Here is a 21,781-nt window from a genome sequence, read left to right on the forward strand (position 1 = left end):
AAACAGGTGTGAGGTAATCTTGTTAGTAATTAAATTATTCAAAGGGCATCACTCCATCAACAACTTTAAAAGTCTAAGTATTTCCCTGATTTCAGATGTCTAAGTACTTCCCTGGTTCTAAGTCACTTCAAGTAAATTAAAGGAAAGCAGATCAATTACCACTCTATGTTTCTACCTAACATCATTATAATTATATATACTGGTATAAAATAAAGAAAACACTTATAAAATTTTTAAGTACAAAAATTTATTACTAAACTCAAAATTTATAAGTGAAATTCACAGTATCAGGGAAAATTACTGTTACTTGAAAACAAAGAAAATTCATTCAATCAAAATTCAAAAGTGTTAGGCAATAATTGAATATTAGAAATTAATTCACAAGTGCTAAACAATAATAAAACTTTGAAAGAATTCTAAGTAAATGCAAATTATTTCACAAGTGTTAAATTTAAAGTCAATTAAATTGTGAATGCAAATGAAAATACAGAAAAATGTGGACAATATCAAAATTTGCATTAGGTATTAATCACACAGAATATGAAATAAAAAGGCACACTTCAATAAGAAAATGAACAAATGCACAAAAATGAAACAAAAACAAAACACAAAAATTTGCAATGTGTAAAAACGTAAATAGTTTCTCTCAAACCACTGTAACCATCAGTTATTTAGTTTTTACCAAACCACTGTTCCTATCAGTTATTAGTTGTTACCTAACCACTGTTCCTATCAGTTATTAGTTGCAACTAATAAAAATATAACACACTTTACCTTTTTGGTATACCAATTTCTTTCTTTCTTGCTGCTGCTCGTTTCACACTTGCACAAAACCAGGTGCCGTTACGAAACAATGTTTGTTCAGATTCCACAAAAAATCACTAAACAACACTAAATAAACTCTAAGAAATATCAAACATGAAATTCTCAAGTTACAGGTGACCATTCAATAAGTACGAAATCGTTACGTTACTTTAACATCAAAAGTGCTATGCGATGTAGAGAGAGAGAGAGAGAGAGAGAGAGAGAGAGAGAGATGTGAACGGTTTGAGTCTTTAAGCTTGAATGAAAAACTTCTCCCTTACGAAAGCTGGATTGGGATGACACAAAACGTTTTGGGCAACAATTCTTCCAGAAGCTTAGAAATCTTACGCAACTTTACACACAAAATGTGTAATCTGCACATGGCTTTGACAAAGAAATACACGTACGAGACCATTCTGTTAAAAAAAGACATGTACTCGACTCGATCGACCGAAGCAGAAGTCCCTTATCTTACTTGATGACAGAATCCCAAAACACATTGAAGATTCGAGCTCGCTTATCAAATGTGTTGAAAGATTTTGAAAAACAACTCTAGCTTTGAACGGACAAAGATATTCTCTCTCTTTCTACATTCTACGTTATATATATTCTTTTTATAATATGTTATGCGAAATCTGAACACACATTTAAAACATCCTATCTCTAAGCTATCTAGGAATCTGAAAAAAGGTTGCCAAAATTCTACATAACATTTTATACAGTCTAAGAGGGGATATATGCATTTTGAAAGTAGCAATATATATATATATATATATATATATATATATATATATATATATATATATATATATATATATATTATATATATAGTGTATGTGCTTTTCTTTCACCTCTTCGCAAAAAACCGTTATTATTTATGAAATTAATTTGCAATAAAACAATAAGAATAAGAACTGCAAATTCCGTCTTTACAAACTGCGTCGATTCTGTAACAGACGCATTGAGAAAACAGCGCTACCAACAAGATATATAATAATAAATAAATAAAACAAAACTCAAGAAGCTCCTTTCACCTACCTGGGTGTTACGGAAGTAATGTAGCGTTTGTCGTCGCTGGCGGTGATTGTGAAGTCCGACTCTAAACCGTAGTTGGTGACGATGAATTTCCCTGTGGCCTTGTCGCCTGGTCTGGCCGAGAGCTCCTTGGTCGTTGAAGCCACTTCTACGCTGGCCTGGACAGGAGTTATCAACACAGACATCAAGCGGCAGAATGCGTTGCCTGTGGAAAGATTATGAATATGGGCTTAGATTGTTGCTATCTGTGTCTTTTCATGTCTTTTACTTATTTGGTTTGGATTATCAATAGAATAGAATCAGATCTTTTAATGATTTTGTTTGGATTTTGACCTGAGAATAGAATAGAATCAGGACAGATTATAGAATTTAGGCCAAACGCCGAGCGCTGGGAATCATTAGTGCATTCTACGAAGAAAGGGAAATTGTGTGTCTGTATACATATGAGTAGTATATGTATATGTACTATATATATCCTGTATAATATATATGATATATATATATATATATATATATATATATATATATATAACTGGCAAAAATGCTCTGTTACAACATAATTCCATCTAATAAAAGGAGCCCATAAAAACGTCAGAATATAGAAGGTAAGTACTATATTTCAGAGACTACTGTCTCTGCAATATAGTACTTACTTTCTATATACATTTTGGCTTTTTTATAAGCTACATCTATTACACATCAGCTACAAAGTACCTGAGCTGACGTGCCCATGCAGGAGGACGTAGAAGGGTTCCTCAGGGAGAGGTTCGCTCCTGATGTAGAATTCGTCATCGATCTCACCAGAATAGTCGATCGTTCTCAGGACGTCACCTTTCTGTCAAGGACGTTTAAAACTTAATAGATTTGCACTAAAGAAATGTAATAAGATATAAATTTAAGGAAGTCTATCGATATAAATGTGGGTATTCTAAGAAAAGTGAAAATGCTCTCAACGTTCTGTACCATCTCACGTAATGTAATAGTATAGTTTTTTTTTTAAATTGAGTTCTTTTGCAAAAACTGCAGTAAAGCAAAGAAGTTGCAAATGCATAAAATATATAACCAGAAACAGAAATATATATATATATATATATATATATATATATATATATATAAATATATATATATATATATATATATATACACTACATATATAATTTGGTATACATTATATATATATATATATATATATAATATATATATACTTATATATATGCATATATATTTATTTGTATTAATTAATTAATTAATTTTTATTTATTTATATACAGTGTATATGATTCTCTTCCCCGTCTACGCAAGAAACCCTTATTATTTATGAAATTAATGTGCAGTAAACGAACAAATCAATTTACAAATAAACAAATAAATAAAACCAAGAATAAATGAATAAATATAAAAATGTAATACAGTAATAACCACTCTGTTGCATTACCAAGCAAACGACCGCGACAGACATGATTATCCTTTAGTGAACAGAAGATAAAACAATGACTAATTAAAGCACAGTATTATCATCAATCTAATACTTACAATATTAACATATTCAACATAATCCACGTCTTTGACTTTGCTCTCGATGTACCCCACAAGGTTGACGTCAATGTAGTAAACAGTATCTGCAAGAAATAAAGGCAATCAAGGAATGAATATCTTAGACTGGGACACTGGTTAAAACATTGTAAAATGTGAAATTTGACAACTCATTTGGCGATGACAGATTTCTCAATAAGCAAAATATCTACCTGGTTAACACACAGAAGAAAAATCACCCCAAAATCTTTTACAATTTGAGATCCCGGACTCTCCTAAGCTTTGATCAAACACACGTTCGAATTTGGAGGAGAATAACCTCATTCTATAACTGAACATTGATTGATTGACTTGACTTGTGGCTAATAAAACTGGCGTCACACTGTAACTGACAACAGGAAACCTCACACTAACTCTGAACTTTTGTTTTTATGAAGGGAACCAATTCATTTTTGCGAAAACACTTCAACCAGATATCTCTTATAGCGTTTGGAAATCCTCGGGCCCATATGCTCCTGTTACCGAGCGAGCACAATATTTTTGCTTCGAATGAGCCAGATGCTATTCCCTTGTTCCCTACCAACATCCTTCATCCTTTTCATCCCCCTGAGTAAGCTTAATACATTAATCTTTCGCCCCCTGAACAAGCATAATGCATTCAACTTTCGTCCCCTGAGTAAGCATAATACATTAAACTTTCATCCCCTGAGTAAGCATAATACATTCAACTTTCATCCCCTGAGTAAGCATAATACATTATACTTTCATCCACCGGAGTAGGTGTAATGCATTAAACTTTCGTCCCCTAAGCAAGTGTATGATTTGAAAATTTCTTTCCGTGTCGTACCTATAGCCTTAGTTTATCGTCTCCTGGGAAAGTACGTTATACCAAATGAACATAATCTTGAAACGCCAAACTACTATGGGTTTCAGAGACAGTGCAAGCACGTTTTTTGGCAATAACTCTGTAACGAACACTCGTATCAGAACGAGATTTTGCTATAGTGTATTACACCCAGTGCCTGAATTTATAAGGGTATCGTGAATCACTAATTGTAAAGAATAAAGACACTTGTCCCTGTACCGAGAGGCAAAAACTCCATTAGCCAGAAATGGATACGAACACAACAGTAAAAAGCTCCGCCTACCCTCTCCCCCCACCTCCACCACCACCCCCGTCCTTCTTCCTTCCCTCACCTTCCCTTCTCTCTCTCTGAAAGTTGCTTCAGTAAACTTATTTTGTATGATTTTTCTATCTGTGTATCTATCTGTCTGTCTATCTATCTATCTATCTATCTGTCTAATAATATATATTGTTGTATATATCTAACGATCCAGTCGGTTGTTAGCTGCCAGTTGTCTGATTTATTTATGCACTGATCCGCTCATATCTCTCTCTCTCTCTCTCTCTCTCTCTCTCTCTCTCTCTCTCTCTCTCTCTCTCTCTCTCTGTGTGTGTGTGTGGTACCTACTGTAAATGGTTATTAGAGTGAGAGATAATTTCTGAATGTATGGTGGAGCAGTAAAACGATAGACACTATGATTTATGGTAAAGCGACAGTTATATGTGCATCGGTATAATCGAAGTTTTAACTCTAATGAATGTCCGGTAGAAAGGCTCAATTTTTATTTGTAACACAGAGTAACTATAACCAGTTACCTATTCAAACCAATCTGAAGGCAATTGGCGGCTTTTTCATGGCTAAAAGAGTTGAAAAGTTGTGTGACAAACGAACTTCTGCAACCGTGCCGAGAGTTAAGTTCCCTCGTGGCCATATTTTCTTCACCTTCGTAATAAAAGTACTATATTGCTGATACCCTGAGTCCGCATGAGGATTACGAAGAAGGTAACCAAACACAAGTATAACAGTCGCTTTATCATAAATCATAGTGTCTATCGTTTTACTTATCCACCATACATTCAGATATCTCTCACTCTAATAATCATTTACAGTAGGTACCACTACCACAGAGAGAGAGAGAGAGAGATGAGCGGATCAATGCATAAATAAATCAGTCAACTGGCAGCTAACAACCGACTGGATCGTTAGATATATACAACAATGTATATTATTAGATAGATAGATAGACAGACAGATAGATAGAAAAATCATACAAAATAAGTTTACCGAAACAACTTTCAGAGAGAGAAGGGAAGGTGAGGGAAGGCAGAAGGACGGGGGTGGCGGTGGAGGTGGGGGGAGAGGGTAGGCGGAGCGTTTTACTGTTGTGTTCGTATCCATTTCTGGCTAATGGAGTTTTTGCCTCTTGGTACAAGGACAAGTGTCTTTGTTCTTTACAGTTAGTGATTCACGATACCCTCATAAATTACGACACTGAGTGTAATACAATATAGCAAAATCTCGTTCTGGAACGAGTGTTTGTCATAGAGTTATTGCCAAAAAACGTGCTTGCACTATCTCTGAAACCCATAGTAGTGGTCTTTTATATATTTTTTAATTAGTTCATGATCAGTTTTTTGAAAGTTCGTATAGGAGAGTCTGCAGATTTTTGTTATTCTCAACAAGATTTCCATCTAGTTAAGAGTAAATGCATAAAAATGGTAATTGCCCTCAGAAGAGAAATTTGTATGCCCAAGACTGAAAGGTATGTCACTGAATAGAGAGATGCGAGATATTTATGTTAAATGTTGGGATACTGATTATTTGAGTACCGAGGTTATGCGAACTGTATCCAGTGATCAACTGTAGTACTTACTCGTTAAAGGCCGCCCTTCGACAGCCATGTAATGAGGATGAGGCGGTGAGGGATCCAGGAGGGCGAATCCTCCTAGCCAGCTGAGGGTCGAGTTGCCCTGGATGTCGACGCTCAGAGTTCCAGTCTGTGGGTTCAGGTCCAGGTTCCAGGCGCCGAGCGTCGGGTTGTTCCAGCGCAGAGCTCGGATGTTGCTGGTGTAGGAGATGACTTCGATGTTCGGTTCCGCTCTCATCGCTGCCTCGTCCATGATGTTGTATTCTTTGCCTGTGAAATGGTATAGAGGATGAGAGAGAGAGAGAGAGAGAACTTATTTTTAGGGTTACCAGGACATAGTGGAGTTCCCTGTCTGCTGTTATCGTGACTATTTTCTGCGACTTTTTTTTTTTTTGTCCAATTCTCATACACAGGTGTCCTCGTGGTGTCACCTACCAGAATGATCCCTCAGGACGCAGGTGGAGGGTTGACCAACCACCTGGACCTTGAAATCGAAGATGGAGTCATCAATGGGGATGCTGATGCTTTTGCTGGATGAAATCTCCTTCATGATGTTGATGTCGACCTGATGAAAGAATGTCCCAGGAGGTTACGGAAACAGTCAGATAACAATTATTGTTATTACTATTATTTAGAGGATGAAACCTATTCATATGGAACAAGCCCACCAAAGGGGCCACTGACTTGAAACTGAAGCTTCCAAAGAAAGTGGTGTTCATTAGGAAGTAGTGAGAGGAGGTAAAAGGAAATACAGAAAGAAGAGAAACCACTAATTAAAAAAGACAAAAAATTGATAAATTAAGAAATAGATGAAAATGTATTAGAATGTAAGTAAAATAGTATTAGTGTATTAATGTACTGCACCTTTGCTTGAACTTTTCAAGTTGCAATTGCACGACTTCCTTTCGTTGTTTGAATCCTATCACTTCAAAGGTAGCTAATTAATCATACTATGAATTAACGAAATTCGTCATTAGGGAGAATCTTAGGAATCACATAACCAAATTATGTGAATGTTCTTACAATTTTTTCCTTGAATACCACAATTGAATTTAATACTTAGGTGAGTATTCGTCCAGTTCATTGTGTGGCTCACTTTATTAACATTTTATTTGGAATACTGCGTATGACTCAATATCCAATACTTCTTGATAATATGTTAGGCAGGGTAACCATAGAAATAACCAGTATAAAATGCGCCAAAGTTTCTTTGGCGCAATCAGGTTTTCTGTCCGGTGGTGGGCTCAGCCACGGCCCATAAAACTCTTAGCCAGGACCCATGAAACTCAGCCACGGTCCGATAGTGGCCTATGTTCTTGGTACTTACAGTGTTGCCAGAAGTATAATTATAGCTAACTAATCTTGAATAAAACGAAACTACTGAGGAGGCTAGCAGGTTGCAATTTGGTATGTTTGGTAGTTTTTAAGACCTGGGGGCGGACTCCGTCCCTGTAATACGCACCTCGGTACTCGACACAGTGTCGTCGAGAAGTGGGGTAATCTCCCCGATGTCGAATTTGCTTGAGGGAATGAAGAGACCGCCGGTTAAGTCACAGAGTGTGTGATAATCATCGATGGTCGTAATCAAACCGTTCTCTCCGTAGGTACTTCCGCTGAACACTATTGTTACCTGGCAATGAAACGAGGAAAAAGGGATTATAAGTGGGTCCGTTCTTGCGCGGTGGCTGGTAGTAAAGTCACAGGGAAAAGGTAACAGAAAATTGGTCACAATTTTGGCTGGAGAAAAGTAGCAGGAAAAAAGTAACGGAAAAATAGTCACAATTTTGGCTAGGAAAAAAGTTACAGGAAAAAGGTAATAGAAAAATAGTCACAATTTTGGCTAGAAAAAAGTCATAAGGAAATACTAACCAACAAGTAACAGAATAATAGTCACAATTTTTGCTAGGAAAAAGTCACAGGAAAAAGGTAACAGAAAAATAGTCACAATTTTGGCTAGGGGAAAAAATTCACATTAATTTACAGCGTTTTGTTTGTGTTTTTTTACGGTGATCCCCAACGAGCTTGTACCAAACACTCCGCAAAGGTGGAGACACACCAGGTTAAAATCCTCGAGGGTCATATCTAGGAAATACTATTAATGCGAATTTTTATCTGTGACATTTTTTACATGGATTCATTTGTGCTTTTAACAAAATGCTGTTGTTTTCATATTATAGATGCATATATAAAGACTGATCCTTTAATTATTCCATTATTTCCTGGCTGTTTTGTTTATTTTTTCATACTTGCTGGCTGTTGCTTTGTTATATCAACAAGAAACTAAGAATAATTAGAAATATACAAAATCCTGCACAAAATACTGTTGTTTTCATATAGTAGATGCATTTATAAAGACTGATCATTGACTTATTCCATAAATTCCTTCCTGTTTTGTTTATTTTTTCATATTTGCTGGCTGTTGCTTTGTTATATAAACAAGGAACTAAAAATAAATAAAAATATAAAAAAATCATGCACGCTCACCTTCGTGTTCTTCTCCTGGGCCATGGCGATATTACCATTCATAAGTTCGCCATCCTTGCCGGTGGCATCGGTGAAGCAGAATATGGCACCGTATTCTGGGGTATTGGTCAGCGCCAGCTGATGAGTTTTGACCAAAACAGATTTTAAGTCAGTTATGTATCTCTTAAAAAAACAAGTAAGTCAGCAACTTACCGCACGCATATCACTAACAGGTTGAAAACAAGTCAACGACAGTTGACGAATGTTGGAGAATCGTACGAAGGACTGGGAAGGATATTATAATCTAGCACAAATATAATTGAGTATTTTCACATCTTCACCAATGACGCAATTTTTGCATAACTTGAAACGCCAGATTTTATCAGTCTTAAGCTGAAGACTTCAGAAGGTTTTATTCTCCATTTATAAGTAATCTTGAATTTCGGATCTTACCTGAAGCCCGCCCCAGAACATCTCGGGGAAGTCGCCTCCTCCGTCAGGATACAGGGCGTCCACGGCAGCCAGGAAAGCCGCTGGGTCATCTGTCTTTGTTACTGGCCCGATAGCTGTGACGCAGAGACAAAGTTATCATTGGAAGCTAGATAAAAAAGAAAAGACTTTTAACTTTAATTTAACTGTAATTTTAGCTCAAAGGTGGGCGGGTAAGGTGATGAAGGAGGTTTGATTTATAAATCTTTTCGTACAGTCTTTCCCTTCTTGGCTCGTGTGGACACTACACACACACACGTACACACACAGCACACACACACACACACACACAGCACACACACACACACACACACACACACACACACACACACATATATATATATATATATATATATATATATATATATATATATGACTGGTAAAAATGTTCTGTTACAACAGAATTCCACCTGATAAAAGGAACCCATAAAAACGCCAAAATATAGAAAAAAAAGTACTAAGAATATTCAGAGGCTGCTGTCTCTGAAATATAATAATTTCTATATTTCGGCATTTTTATGGGCTCCTTTTATTCTAATATATATATATATATATATATATATATATATATATATTTATATATATATATATATATGTATATATAATATATCACATACATATAACTATACATAAACCTTTCCCAAATCTTACAGGGGTCATTATAAGGTACCAAGACGTATTCACTGGCAGAGGCGCTCTCCACGATCTGGTGGACTTGGTTCTTCACAGCGTCGATCTCGTTGCCCATGGAACCTGTGGTGTCCATGACGATGGAAAGTGCAGACCCGTGGTAGAGGTCGAATAATTTTCGGTACTGGTCGACGTCGACGGCGTCCAGGATGATGCTGAGGTAGTGGTCGGTCGCCTGGAAGGACGGGAAATGGATTATTATTATTATTATTATTATTATTATTATTGTTATTATTATTATTATTATTATTATTATTATTATTATTATCATTCAGAAGATGAAACCTATTCATATGGAACAGGCCTACGAGAGGGGCCACTGACTTGAAATTATTATTATTATATCATTATCATTATTATTATTATTCAGAAGATGAAACCTATTCATATGAAACAAGCCCACCAAAGGGGCCACTGACTTGAAATTCAAGCTACCGAAGAATATGGTGCTCATTAGGAAGAAGTAAGAGGTCAAGGGAAGTATATGAAAAAAGAATAATCAATAAATTAACAAATGGATGAAAATGTATTAAAGTTCCAATTTCACGACTTCTTCTGGGAGGCTGTTCCACAGTGACTTTTTGTAAATAGTTTTTAGCATTGAAATGTAAATTAAGACCTTAGCATCTAAGAAAACTAAGTCTCCATGACAAAGCAATTACAATATTTCATGCTTATCTGAAATGAACAAGCAATTATGCATAGTCCAGGAAACTGAGATCAGAGATGAAACAGAAAAAGTATGTAACCCCGAAAAAACTAGACGGAAACAGAAAAGGTATATAGCCCTGAAATAAAATTAGAGAGGAAACAGAAAAGGTGTATAGCTCTAGGAAAAAAATCAGAGTAAACACAAAAGGTGGATAACCCTGAAAAAATCAGACAAGAAACAGAAAAGGTATATAACCCTGAAAACAAAATCAGAGAGGAAACAGAAAAGGTATAAAACCCTGAAAACAAAATCAGAGAGGGAACAGAAAAGTTATAAAACCCTGAAAAAATCAGAGAGGGAACAGAAAAGGTGTATAACCCTGAAAAAATCTTACAGAAAACAGAAAAAGTATATAACCCTGAAAAAATCAGACAGAAAACAGGAAAGGTATATAAATCTGAAAAAATCACAGAGAAATAGACGAGACACAACTGCTAAAAAAAATGAATAAATAAAAAAAAAGATCTGCCCTCCACTGACCTTCACAGCTAATTCCGCAGCCTGGTCGTGGAGGTAATAGTGAGGCGAGAAACAGGGCGAAGCCGTGTCCTTGTTGATGCCTCCTACGGGAGCTTCTCCTGCTGTGTCGTCGAGGACACCGCCGTGGCTGCATTTGCCTCCTGACGAAAAATTAAACTTTGAAAGAATTAAGAAGATAACATGAGGGAAGTAATTTACAAATCCCCAACAGGTTGATGATAAGTTAACGACCATAACTGGAGGACGAACCTTTAGCCAATACTGGGTAATCGTATGAAGCACTAATTAGAGCTACTATCAAGTCTTTAACTACTGTTCAACATGTTTGCGATGTCTGTGCAATGGATAGACATTCATACGCGTATAATAGAATATAATGAAATAGAATAGAGAATCTAGGCCAAAGGCCAAGCACTGGGACCTATGAGGCCATTCAGCGCTGTAACTGAAACCGTGGAATGGCTGGTTTGAAAGGTGTAACAGGTAGAAAACCTAGCAGTTGCACTATGAATCAGTTGATAGGAGAGGATGGAAAGTACGATGGCAGAAAGAATATAAACGGAGGTACAGTAAAAGGAATGAAAAGGGGTTTCAGCTAGGGACCGAAGGGACGCTTCTCAGAACCTTAAAGTAACGCCTACAGTGCACCTCATGAGGTGCGCTGACGGCACTATCCACCTACGGGGAATCGTATGTGTAATTCCAGACACGATATGATACTTTCTAGATGTCTTTGGCTCCCCTTCTGATGCAAAGCTCTTCAGCAATAATTCAAGGTGTATCCTTCCCTCAAAAAACCTCACCTGTAGCTGGCTTTGGGACCAGGTAGTCGACAGCTAGTTCGTCTTTATAGGAATAGTAGCCTGTGGTGAGGCCTGCCCCTGCAACAACGTTGTCTCTGCACCCCCCCTGCAAGGGAAGTTGAGGTGAAGTTACGTTCACTATGGAATGGCTGGTTGCAACGGTTGTGGAGCATTGTAGGTCTAGTGGTGGTAGTAGTTGAGAATTAATTTCAAAATCAAGACTTTATCCTTTATTATTATTATTATTATTATTATTATTATTATTGTTATTATTATTATTATTATTATTATTATTATTATTATTATTATTATTATTATTATTATTATTAACTATTCCAGTAGATGAGACCTATTCACGTGGAACAGGCACACCAAAGGGGTCACTGACTTAAAATTCAAGTTTCCAAAGAATGTTGGTTTGAACCTCCTCCCCTTATAAGTCTATGATCTAAATAACTCATTTCTGGATACTCAAGGATAAAAGATAAAAAAAGAAAGCATAAAATCAAATAAAAAAAACGAAGAACTCACCTGAGCAGAAGGACAAGGCGTGCAGACGTCCTCATCAGGCTGAGCAGGATCGTCGAATCCAGGGAATCCTGGAAGTCCCAGATCTGGAACGATGTCGGTGTTCCCTTGTTCTACCCAGGTGGAGTGGGCGTAGAATTTCTGGAGCGAGTGGAGGGTGACGCCCAGGAGGGAGCGGGCGGCTGGGAAGGCCTCGTCCACCAGGATTGCTGTTAAAATCTGGAAAAAAAAACGCAAAAGTGATTAACTTTACAGAAATCTTCATGATTTTGAGACAAGAGCTGACAGATGGAGAAAAATGCATTAGAAATCTGGTAAAATGGAGACTGTCAATAATAAAAAATGAGGAAAAACATCTCGGTGAAAGAATATGACCTTTAGGAACCCCTCTATAGATGGAAGGCAAAGTTTTTTGTTCGTAATAACACACTCCATAAATTGAAAACCGAGTTCAAGAACCTCTTGGATTTCATTTCGATGGACCAGTATGGACCAATATGGATTGCTAGGATCAATGAAAGTAGTAGTCTCAGTGTAAAGTCAAGATACGCATCTATCCTGGAGTCAAATTCTCGTGGATGTAGTCTCAGTGATAGCGATGAAACGACAATATTCTCTTTTCTTGTCGTCTTGTCCACCCTATGGTTTTGGTGATCCTACCAGCATTTGTCCTCATGAGAGTATGTGATCCTACCAGCTTTTGTCAGCATGAGAGTATGTGATCCTACCAGCTTTTGTCCGCATGAGAGTATGTGATCCTACCAGCTTTTGTCCGCATGAGAGTATGTGATCCTACCAGCTTTTGTCCAGCATGATGAGTATGTGGATCCTACCAGCTTTCGTTGTCCGCTGAGAGTATGGATCCTACCAGCTTTTTGTCCGCATGAGAGTAGTGATCCACCAGCTTTTGTCCGCATGAGAGTATGTGATCCTACCAGCTTTTGTCCGCATGAGAGTATGTGATCCTACCAGCTTTTGTCCGCATGAGAGTATGTGATCCTACCAGCTTTTGTCCGCATGAGAGTATGTGATCCTACCAGCTTTTGTCCGCATGAGAGTGCCTTCTGAGACAGGAAGGTGGGAAGTTTTCTGGTGATTATCTATACAGAGTAGATGTTGTTCGTCCTCCCCCGGGAGACAATACGGGATACATGACAGTTAGGTAGGTAGGGAACGGGATTGGTAGGTAGGAAACGGTAGGGTAAGGGAGACATCCACCCTCCTCCTGCAAACCTGTCTGTGACTTCATTCTCCAGTTACGTCTGAGGGTGTTAGGGGAATTAAGCAAATAAATACATATGGAAGGAGGCTATTAAACCTATTTCGATTTGATGGTATTCATTACAGGTAGCGCGTCAATGGAATAGCTTGGAGAAGAACAAGGCTCATATGATACAGCGGGGAGTTCTAGAAAGGGTTAGGTTTCTGTACCTCCCTTCATATTCACTTTCTTCCATCTTACTTTCCATCCTCTCCTAACAATTGATTCGTCGTGCAACTGCTTTGGATTTTCCACCTGTTACACTGTGCAGACCCTTTACTGTCAATTTCCGTTTCAGAGCTGTGTGACCTCATGGGTCCCAATGCTTTGCTTTTGGCCTAAATTCTATATTCAGTTCAATAGGTGGAGGTCATGAAGATGGAGATTTGAATGCTTATATCTGGACTCGGTAGTTTGACTCCTTCCTTATAATTGATTTTGATGCAGTGAATTCTGGTTCTCATTGGTATTTAGCAACGTTATGAAGGCGATCATTGCAATTCCTATGAATGTTAGTGTCATAGAGAATGATCAGAGGAAATGGATATGTTGTTTAAGGATTAACGAAGGATTAATTCGGAATTATCTACAGGGCAAATCCATGTGAGGGGTAAAGGTCACAGGTTGCATCTTTTCAGAAGCTTAACAGATCACATATGGTTTGAATTTGGCTCGTTTGCTATTTGGCTGAATGAATTTGGTTTTCGTCGGCCATGTATAAAGGTATATGACTATATCTAGGCGTTTGTTGGTGGTGAGAAAAAATGTTATTTATTTCATAAGTATTTTATGAAAATTTGAGGATCATCAAATTTCCCTGTTAAAAATATTAGTATTCCTTACCTGCGGGTATCGGTCTGACATTGAGTATGTGTAGTCGTCGAAGATTTCAGCATCCGCTTGAATGCTGGGGTTATATCTGTAAATAAAAAGCACCTTGATATCTATATATATATAAATATATATATATATATATATATATATATATATATACATATATATATTATTATATAATTAATACATATATATCTATAATTATATATATATATATGATATATATATATATATATATATATTATAATTATATTATATATAAATATATGTATATATATATATATATAATATATATAGATATATATATATATATATATTATGATATATATATTATAATTACATCATATATATATGTGTATGTGTGTGTATACGTCCTAAATGAGAATTTTGTTTCTTTGTATGTAATTTAACGAGCGAACTTTAAAAAAATTGAATTTGCTTTAGAAATTTTTTTTTCTAAACCTAACAGTTTATGTATGTATGTATGTATGTATGTATGTATGTATGTATGTATGTATGTATGTGTGTGTGTGTATACGTCCTAAATGAGAATTTTGTTCCTCTGCATGTAATTTGACGAGTGAACTTAAAAAAAATTTGTATTTGCTTAAAAAATATATTTTTTTAACCTAACAGTTTTCAATACTGCCAAACAAAATTGCAGACCTACTATGTTGCTCGTTCTCCTATATGAGCTTTTAACGTGTAGCAGAAAATGAAATAGCTTCAAGTATACTTTGATGAAGAGAGACTTTTTACGACTTGAGAGGATATCATGACTAAAGGGAAAGGCGTTGCCGCAGTTAGCTGCCGTGTACAGAGAAAGAAAGTCCTCCATCCAAAAGGCACTTTCGTTTGTTTCTTCTCCATATTCTAACTTACTATTTATGGAAAGTAAATCTTCATTAGATGGCTTGAACTTTTCTTGCATTGGCTTAACTCTTATTTAAGTATAGCCGGAGATCTTTGTTAAACAAATCATGAATATATTTGATAAAATATAAAGAGATTGTTAATTTTTTTTATGTTAATTGTGTCTCCTATCAAGTATTGGGTAGATAAGCGACTGCGATTTCTTTTACTCATCTGTATCACAATAATAATAATTATAATAATGATAATAATAATAATTTTCTTTAAGGTCCACAATATTATACTGATGGTAGCAGTAGTAAAGTTTAACAAAACTCCTACCATCAGTATATTGTGGACCTTAGAGAACATTACTTGTGCTCTCTTGAGATTTCTACCCAATAATAATAATAATAATAATAATAATAATAATAATAATAATAATAATAATAATAATAATGATAATAAAGGTATAAAAGTAATTTATCGATAGTAAGCAGAAATGAACCAAAAATTTATAAATTTAATATGACCACATTCTTGTGAATTAATGCGTATACGCAAATCGTAAACAATCCCAGTGTTTTGTAAATAGCACGAACCAGTATATGACATTTAAAGTGTCTTCCCTTATCTCAGATAGTTTCTCGTGTGACATTTTGCACTGACGGCCCTACCCCCATGTGTGAATGTGTTTATAACCTAATGAATGACTCTACATACTCATCAAATTAATATATAAACAACGATTAAGAAAAAATGACGTAGTGGTTCATAATCCTGATTGAATTTCCCGTTTTCTTTACCTCAGAGATGTGGACGAATCCGCGTGAACGTTCGACTCCGCTATGGTGTTGACCGCCCGGATGAACCGGGCCGGACTGGCCGAAGAACCGTAGTAAGCGGCGTACAGTTCGGTTAAGGAGGCCGATTCCGGCACGACGAATTCCGGTTTACCTGGCGGCGGGTAGTCGATGAAGAACTGGCGAAGGTTCCGCCGGATGGCTTCTCTCGTGATCCATTTGTGGTCCCTGGTGATTCCTTTGGTCTGGTGAAGTGATAAGGGTGCTAAAAATACACATACACACTCATATATACACAATATATATATATATATATATATATATATATATATATATATATATATATATATATATATGCAGGAACTAGGTACTATGTAGTACCTCTAAGTAAATGGGGATACAATCCACAATAATGTAAAATCCTTCTGTAGTTTTATAAAATAAGAAATACATATTTTATAGAACTTCAGAAGGATTTTACATCATTGTGGATTGTATCCCCATATATATATATATATATATATATATATATATATATATATATATATATATATATATATATATATGTAAAATCTACCGGTCATTTTCACCAGATACATAATGGAAATGTAATAGCCACAATGCCCTCTGAATTCTTTGCTCTTGTTTTGGAAACGCTTGCCACCACAAAGCCTCGATATCCAACTTCAAAAGAAATATGAGAGAAATCCCGATGTCCGGTAGCGGAAAACGAACCCGCGATACCATAATCAAGCCTGTAACACTGGTCGGAATGAAATTAGATACCTAGATAAGAAAGCCAAGAGCGACAGTAAAAAAATGAGGGAAAAATAGGAAATTGAGCAGTTTATTGAAATTCAATAATACTGGGGCCTTTTACGACAAAACAGTTGTTAGGTTTTGGAGTTATCTTACAATAAATTTCATTTCTGAGAGTTTCTCCATTTAATTAATAGCATCACATATTTTTGGACCTGAGGAAGCTAATAACTTAGTCGTAATCTATCTGAATGAAAGTATAGTATAGTAGCAAACAATGTAAGCTTGGGAACATTGAAATCTAGTAATCGGTAGTACTAACAGAGCATTATGCAAGGCGCACTGACGCCGCTACCTTTCCACGGGGATAATCATGATTGCAACAACAGCAACATTGATAATTGAATATGAAATTTAGGCCAAAGGCCAAGCACTGGGACCTATGAAGCCATTCAGTGCTGAAACGGAAACTGACAGTAAAAGGGTTGATAGGCGTAACAGGAGGAAAACCTCAAAGCAGTCGTACTATGAAGCAATTGTTAAGAGAGGGTGGGGAGTAAGATGGAAGAAAGAGAACATGAAAGAAAGTACAGTAAAATGAACGAAAGGGGTTGCAGCTAGGGGCCGAAGGCACGCTGCAAAAGAACCTAAAGTAATGCCTACAGTGGACCGCATGAGGTGCACTTACGGCACTAACCTCCTATGTGGAGCAACATTGATAATTATGACCACGAGAATTATAAGGACAACACTACTCGCTACTCTCCATCACTTGTAAAAGATATTTGACAAATCAATTCCTTTCACAGGGAAATATCTTGGACTCACTTCATCCGGGCACAAAATGTCCACCAAATCCGGGTCACTGGCATTCAGAGGCGTGGCTAGAAATCCAGACGTCGTGCCAAAAATGGCACTAAGTGCCCCAACCAGGGCGACTAGCACGCGTGCCTTGGGCATTGCCGTGATACTGAGCTGATTACGGGCATCCTCGCGTTATATATCGTGGCGGTAAATACACGACTGAAATGACGCCAGGTTAAGTATTTAAAAACAAATTGATAATAATAATAATAATAATAATAATAATAATAATAATAATAATAATAATAATAATAATAATAATAATAATAATAATAATAATAATAATCACAGACCGAACTTCTAAGAAAAATTTTTTCTCTAGAACATTTTCTTGATATTTTAGCAGAAAATTTCGTGAGAGAATTTTTATCTATATTTCTTTATAAAATGAAACGATGATATAATTAATTCAGGAAGGCACGACCTTCAGAGTGTATATTATAGATATAAAAAATGAGATTCATGTGATGTTAAGTTATTCTTGAAAAAGTATGATCTCGCTGAATTTTTAAAATTTTCATTGTTTTCTGTTCAAAATTGCTAGTAGTATGAATCCGGTGAAAGCTTTACATATATAAACAATGCAATATAGTACAAAAGAAAATAGATTACGTTGCATATTTTTCCTACATGCTGAAGTTCATCGTGACGCAATACGTGGGAGCTTGGCAGATGTTTTTAAGTTTCTTCTTTTATGCCTATATTTTTGCCTTTCTATTTAAAAGTTCAAAGTGACCTTCCATCGTCTTTCTTCCTATAATTCTTTCCTGCTCTTTTCTCTTTGAATTCCCTTCGTCGTTTTTCGCTAAATGCCTACGAGTAAGAAAACGTTTGTGTAATTAATAAAATGTAATATTATATGCACATTTTAATAAATTTTTCATCGCATTATCAGCTAGTTATACAGTCCATCTTGGATTTCTTATCTTACTGATTTATGTATGTGTAAATGGCGATTTATAAACCACACTGTGACAACTAACATAAAACAGTATAGCTATGTATAAAATATATACTTTTTAAAATACAACTATGTGCAAAACTATGCAAATTTCCTCAGTAAGAGATAGAAAAAAAGTAAGAAATCCGGATCGAAGGATGTAATGAACTTATCAAATTTTAGCTCAGAAGATAAATAATATCATAAATATGAAAGGTATTTACACGAACAACGTTTAATGTTGAAATTATCGTAAAGACAGAAAAAGATATGAAGTAATGTGTGCTTACAGGGTCGTTGGAAAGTACTCAAAGAAGGTGAAGTAACAGTTGACTACCAGCTGGACTGGTAAACTGGTACTAGTTCTTCCGCCGTCCAGTACTTGGGATCTTTCGAAACTGATACAACAGGGTAAAGGTACCTCGTCAGTTTTATCCCTAGTATGACATGTAGTGTTGAATGTTCTAGCTGGTATAGTGACCTAATATCACAACGTTTCCCCAACTAGCACTTAAGGCTCTTCCAATCACTGGAACTTAGTTGCCACCCGGGAATTCTGTGAGGTCCTCAGCGCGTAGATGACATCATCTCTTGGGATGTTCATCTTGTCTTGGTATATCTGGGTCGCATCCCGAGATTTATGCTAGTTTTGCACCAGCCCTAGTATTTTTTTTTTTTTTTTTTTTTTTTTTTTTTGCCATTCCCATATTAGGTCAGGTTAGGTTGGGTTAGGCTAGATTAAAATTAGAGTTATTTGATTGTGGGAAACATTATGAGATAATTTTCAAGAAAATTCTATGGTTAGTTTCCTGTACTCGGTTACGTCTCGTGAAAATGCTTCAGGGACTCATGCAAGGTTAGCATCTATTTTGTGCGGAGGACCAATAGTTAACATGAGAAACCAAGGTAGGTCCTGTTTGAAATATCCTTATATTGACAACGTTGTTAACATTGGTTGCAATTCCAGAAATGCAGAAAGGGTTGCTCTGTTTGTGAGATCTCCGACACAATACGATGAAGGTGGTACCACCCAGTGTATACTTCAAGTCCTAGCCTGATAAATCCAGGATCATAATTCATTCAGTTTGGATACTGTTGCTACATTGTATGATTTTCCTCGTCAAGGGGTTGATGACTGATATACATGATGCAGTAAGTATTCTAGTTAGAAGATGGTTGTTGCAGACAAGGTCTAGAGATACTCTATAGACCTTGGTTGCAGTAATGTTAATTCATGACCTGCAGATCTCCCAACAAACTTTGTTTCAGAACAAGGGGGATTCTTCGAGATGGCTTCTATAGACCCATAATCAGTACCTGGCATCTGGTTACACAATAGGAACATTCAGATGAACTCTCTGGTCAAGGCTCTGTCGAACAAAATTGAAATTGATCAAGAAAAGTATATATTATGATAATCAACATTTATTTTCTCTCGATTTGTTACTGAGAGCTGTTGGTAATCCTAATTTCATTTCAGCTATACTGCTTGTGAAGAATTGCTTTAGAAAAATTTTGCGTGCTACGATGCTACATATAATTGTACCTAATGGCAAAAGCTATCTTTAAAAGGTGAAACAGATCTCTTATTTATAGAATTAAGGCGACAAAAAGAAGGAAATAATAGGCCGAAGTTAATTATGTGCTTACGTAACCATAACAACAAGCCTAGGCTGATTCACCGGTCCGTCTATCGCTCGTAGCTTGGAGCATTGGCACCCATTTTTCTGACTATTGTTCCCTAAGCTTGAAAATAAGTGGAAAGGATATCAGTTGGTTCTTAGAATGACATGTTAACCTAATTCCTCTCACTTGTAGATGTGTCCTTTGTTAACAATCTTCCCCATTTGCTAACGTAACAACAAGGTAAAGAGATAATTCACTCATCTGGAACGTAGATGTTTATTTGAAATCGTATTACATAATCAGAGAATAAAAAAAAGACGGTAGGTTTAAGGCTGTGTATACAAATCCTCCCTGAAAACCAGATATTTCTCTTTGGTTCCTGTATCTGCAGATATGCTGTGTTATTTCCAAGTTTCCGATTTTATCAGGTACCATGCTGGAATATCACTCTTAGTTTATTATTGAATCACAGGTGATTGGTTTTTAAAATAATATGTGCTGTTGACTGTCGATTTGAAGTTAGACTTTTATCGCGATGATGTTGCACAATAGTTTCAGTTATTCTCGAAATAACTAACTAGACATTGGTTGATAAGATTCAAAGGATTGTTTATCTCCTTCATTCGTGGAAGATAGTTCTGCACATGCCACTTTCTCACTGCCTGAGTAATGTTATTTTAGGTTTTTAGTTTTCTGTTAAAGAAAACAACTGAGTTGCCATTTCTGTCCGGCTTCAGATCTTACTGAGGCGAGAGGGCTACAAACTGGTATGTTGATCATCCCCCATCCAATCATCAAACATACCAAGTTCCAGCCCTCTAGCAGCAGTAGTTTTAATTTTGTAAAGGTTAAATATAACCATGGTCGTGCGTCTGGCACCGCTATAGGTGCCAACAATATAGGTCACCACCTGGCTGCGACTGAAAGTGATATGGGCCGCGGCTGACAATTTCATGGGCCGTGGCTGAGAATTTCATACAATTTTATAAGTCATCCAGAAAACTCGATTGTGCCGCCGAAGAAAATGCGATATAAAAGAGATAAAAAGCGAAAACTTGTAATCCTCTTATCAGGAAATGAGAGATTACGAGTTCTATTTTTTTTCTTTCGTGAAGGTGTGAAAAAGCCATTTGTTTCTGAGAGGTGACTTGGATACAGATGTAGTGGCGCAGTTGCTTACTTTGCTTGCATGAAATTATTGCTTTGAGCTTTTATTTTGTATAATATATTTCATTGTATTGCCTTTTCGTTTTATGCAATTTGTGATGCTTTCCTAAGTGAAACTCTACTATCTTGTTGCGTTGGTGTCTAGCAGACTACATGATAGCAATTGCAACTTTTAAATAAACACGTAATTTTCAAACCTTATATAAAATTTCACACAGCTTTTGGTAGATACATAAGCTTAGAGAAATAACTGCCATAGAGTTAGAGTTAGAGTTCTATGGAAAGGAGGGAAAGTCAAGATGTATAAGAAGAATGTGCGGGATAGGTAATGTAAAGGAGAAGGGTAGGGTAGCTCGTCTGAGATGCCATGGCCATGTAATAAGGAGAGAGCAGGTGGAACCAACCAATCAAGGAGCTGAGAACATG

At 36.3% G+C, this 21,781-nt stretch overlaps 1 protein-coding gene across 1 annotated transcript in view; it reads right to left on the bottom strand.

Annotated features, from left to right (window-relative positions):
* Positions 1-17,744, bottom strand: part of LOC135209641 (von Willebrand factor A domain-containing protein 7-like) — a 32,337-nt gene extending 14,593 nt beyond the window's left edge. Inside the window, exons 1-15 of the mRNA XM_064242365.1 lie at positions 17,587-17,744; positions 16,003-16,244; positions 14,354-14,429; positions 12,253-12,468; positions 11,722-11,827; positions 10,919-11,058; positions 9,688-9,901; positions 9,001-9,113; positions 8,569-8,685; positions 7,547-7,714; positions 6,520-6,649; positions 6,091-6,354; positions 3,373-3,458; positions 2,554-2,674; positions 1,843-2,044 (exon numbers count right to left, since the gene is read on the bottom strand). Coding sequence (XP_064098435.1) covers positions 1,843-2,044; positions 2,554-2,674; positions 3,373-3,458; positions 6,091-6,354; positions 6,520-6,649; positions 7,547-7,714; positions 8,569-8,685; positions 9,001-9,113; positions 9,688-9,901; positions 10,919-11,058; positions 11,722-11,827; positions 12,253-12,468; positions 14,354-14,429; positions 16,003-16,244; positions 17,587-17,718 — 2,327 coding nt within the window. The 5' untranslated portion in view covers positions 17,719-17,744. The remainder of the gene's footprint in view (positions 1-1,842; positions 2,045-2,553; positions 2,675-3,372; positions 3,459-6,090; positions 6,355-6,519; positions 6,650-7,546; positions 7,715-8,568; positions 8,686-9,000; positions 9,114-9,687; positions 9,902-10,918; positions 11,059-11,721; positions 11,828-12,252; positions 12,469-14,353; positions 14,430-16,002; positions 16,245-17,586) is intronic.
* Between the last annotated feature and the right edge of the window lie 4,037 nt (positions 17,745-21,781).

Source organism: Macrobrachium nipponense, chromosome 38 (genome assembly GCF_015104395.2).
Source record: "Macrobrachium nipponense isolate FS-2020 chromosome 38, ASM1510439v2, whole genome shotgun sequence".
Lineage (NCBI taxonomy): Eukaryota > Metazoa > Arthropoda > Malacostraca > Decapoda > Palaemonidae > Macrobrachium > Macrobrachium nipponense.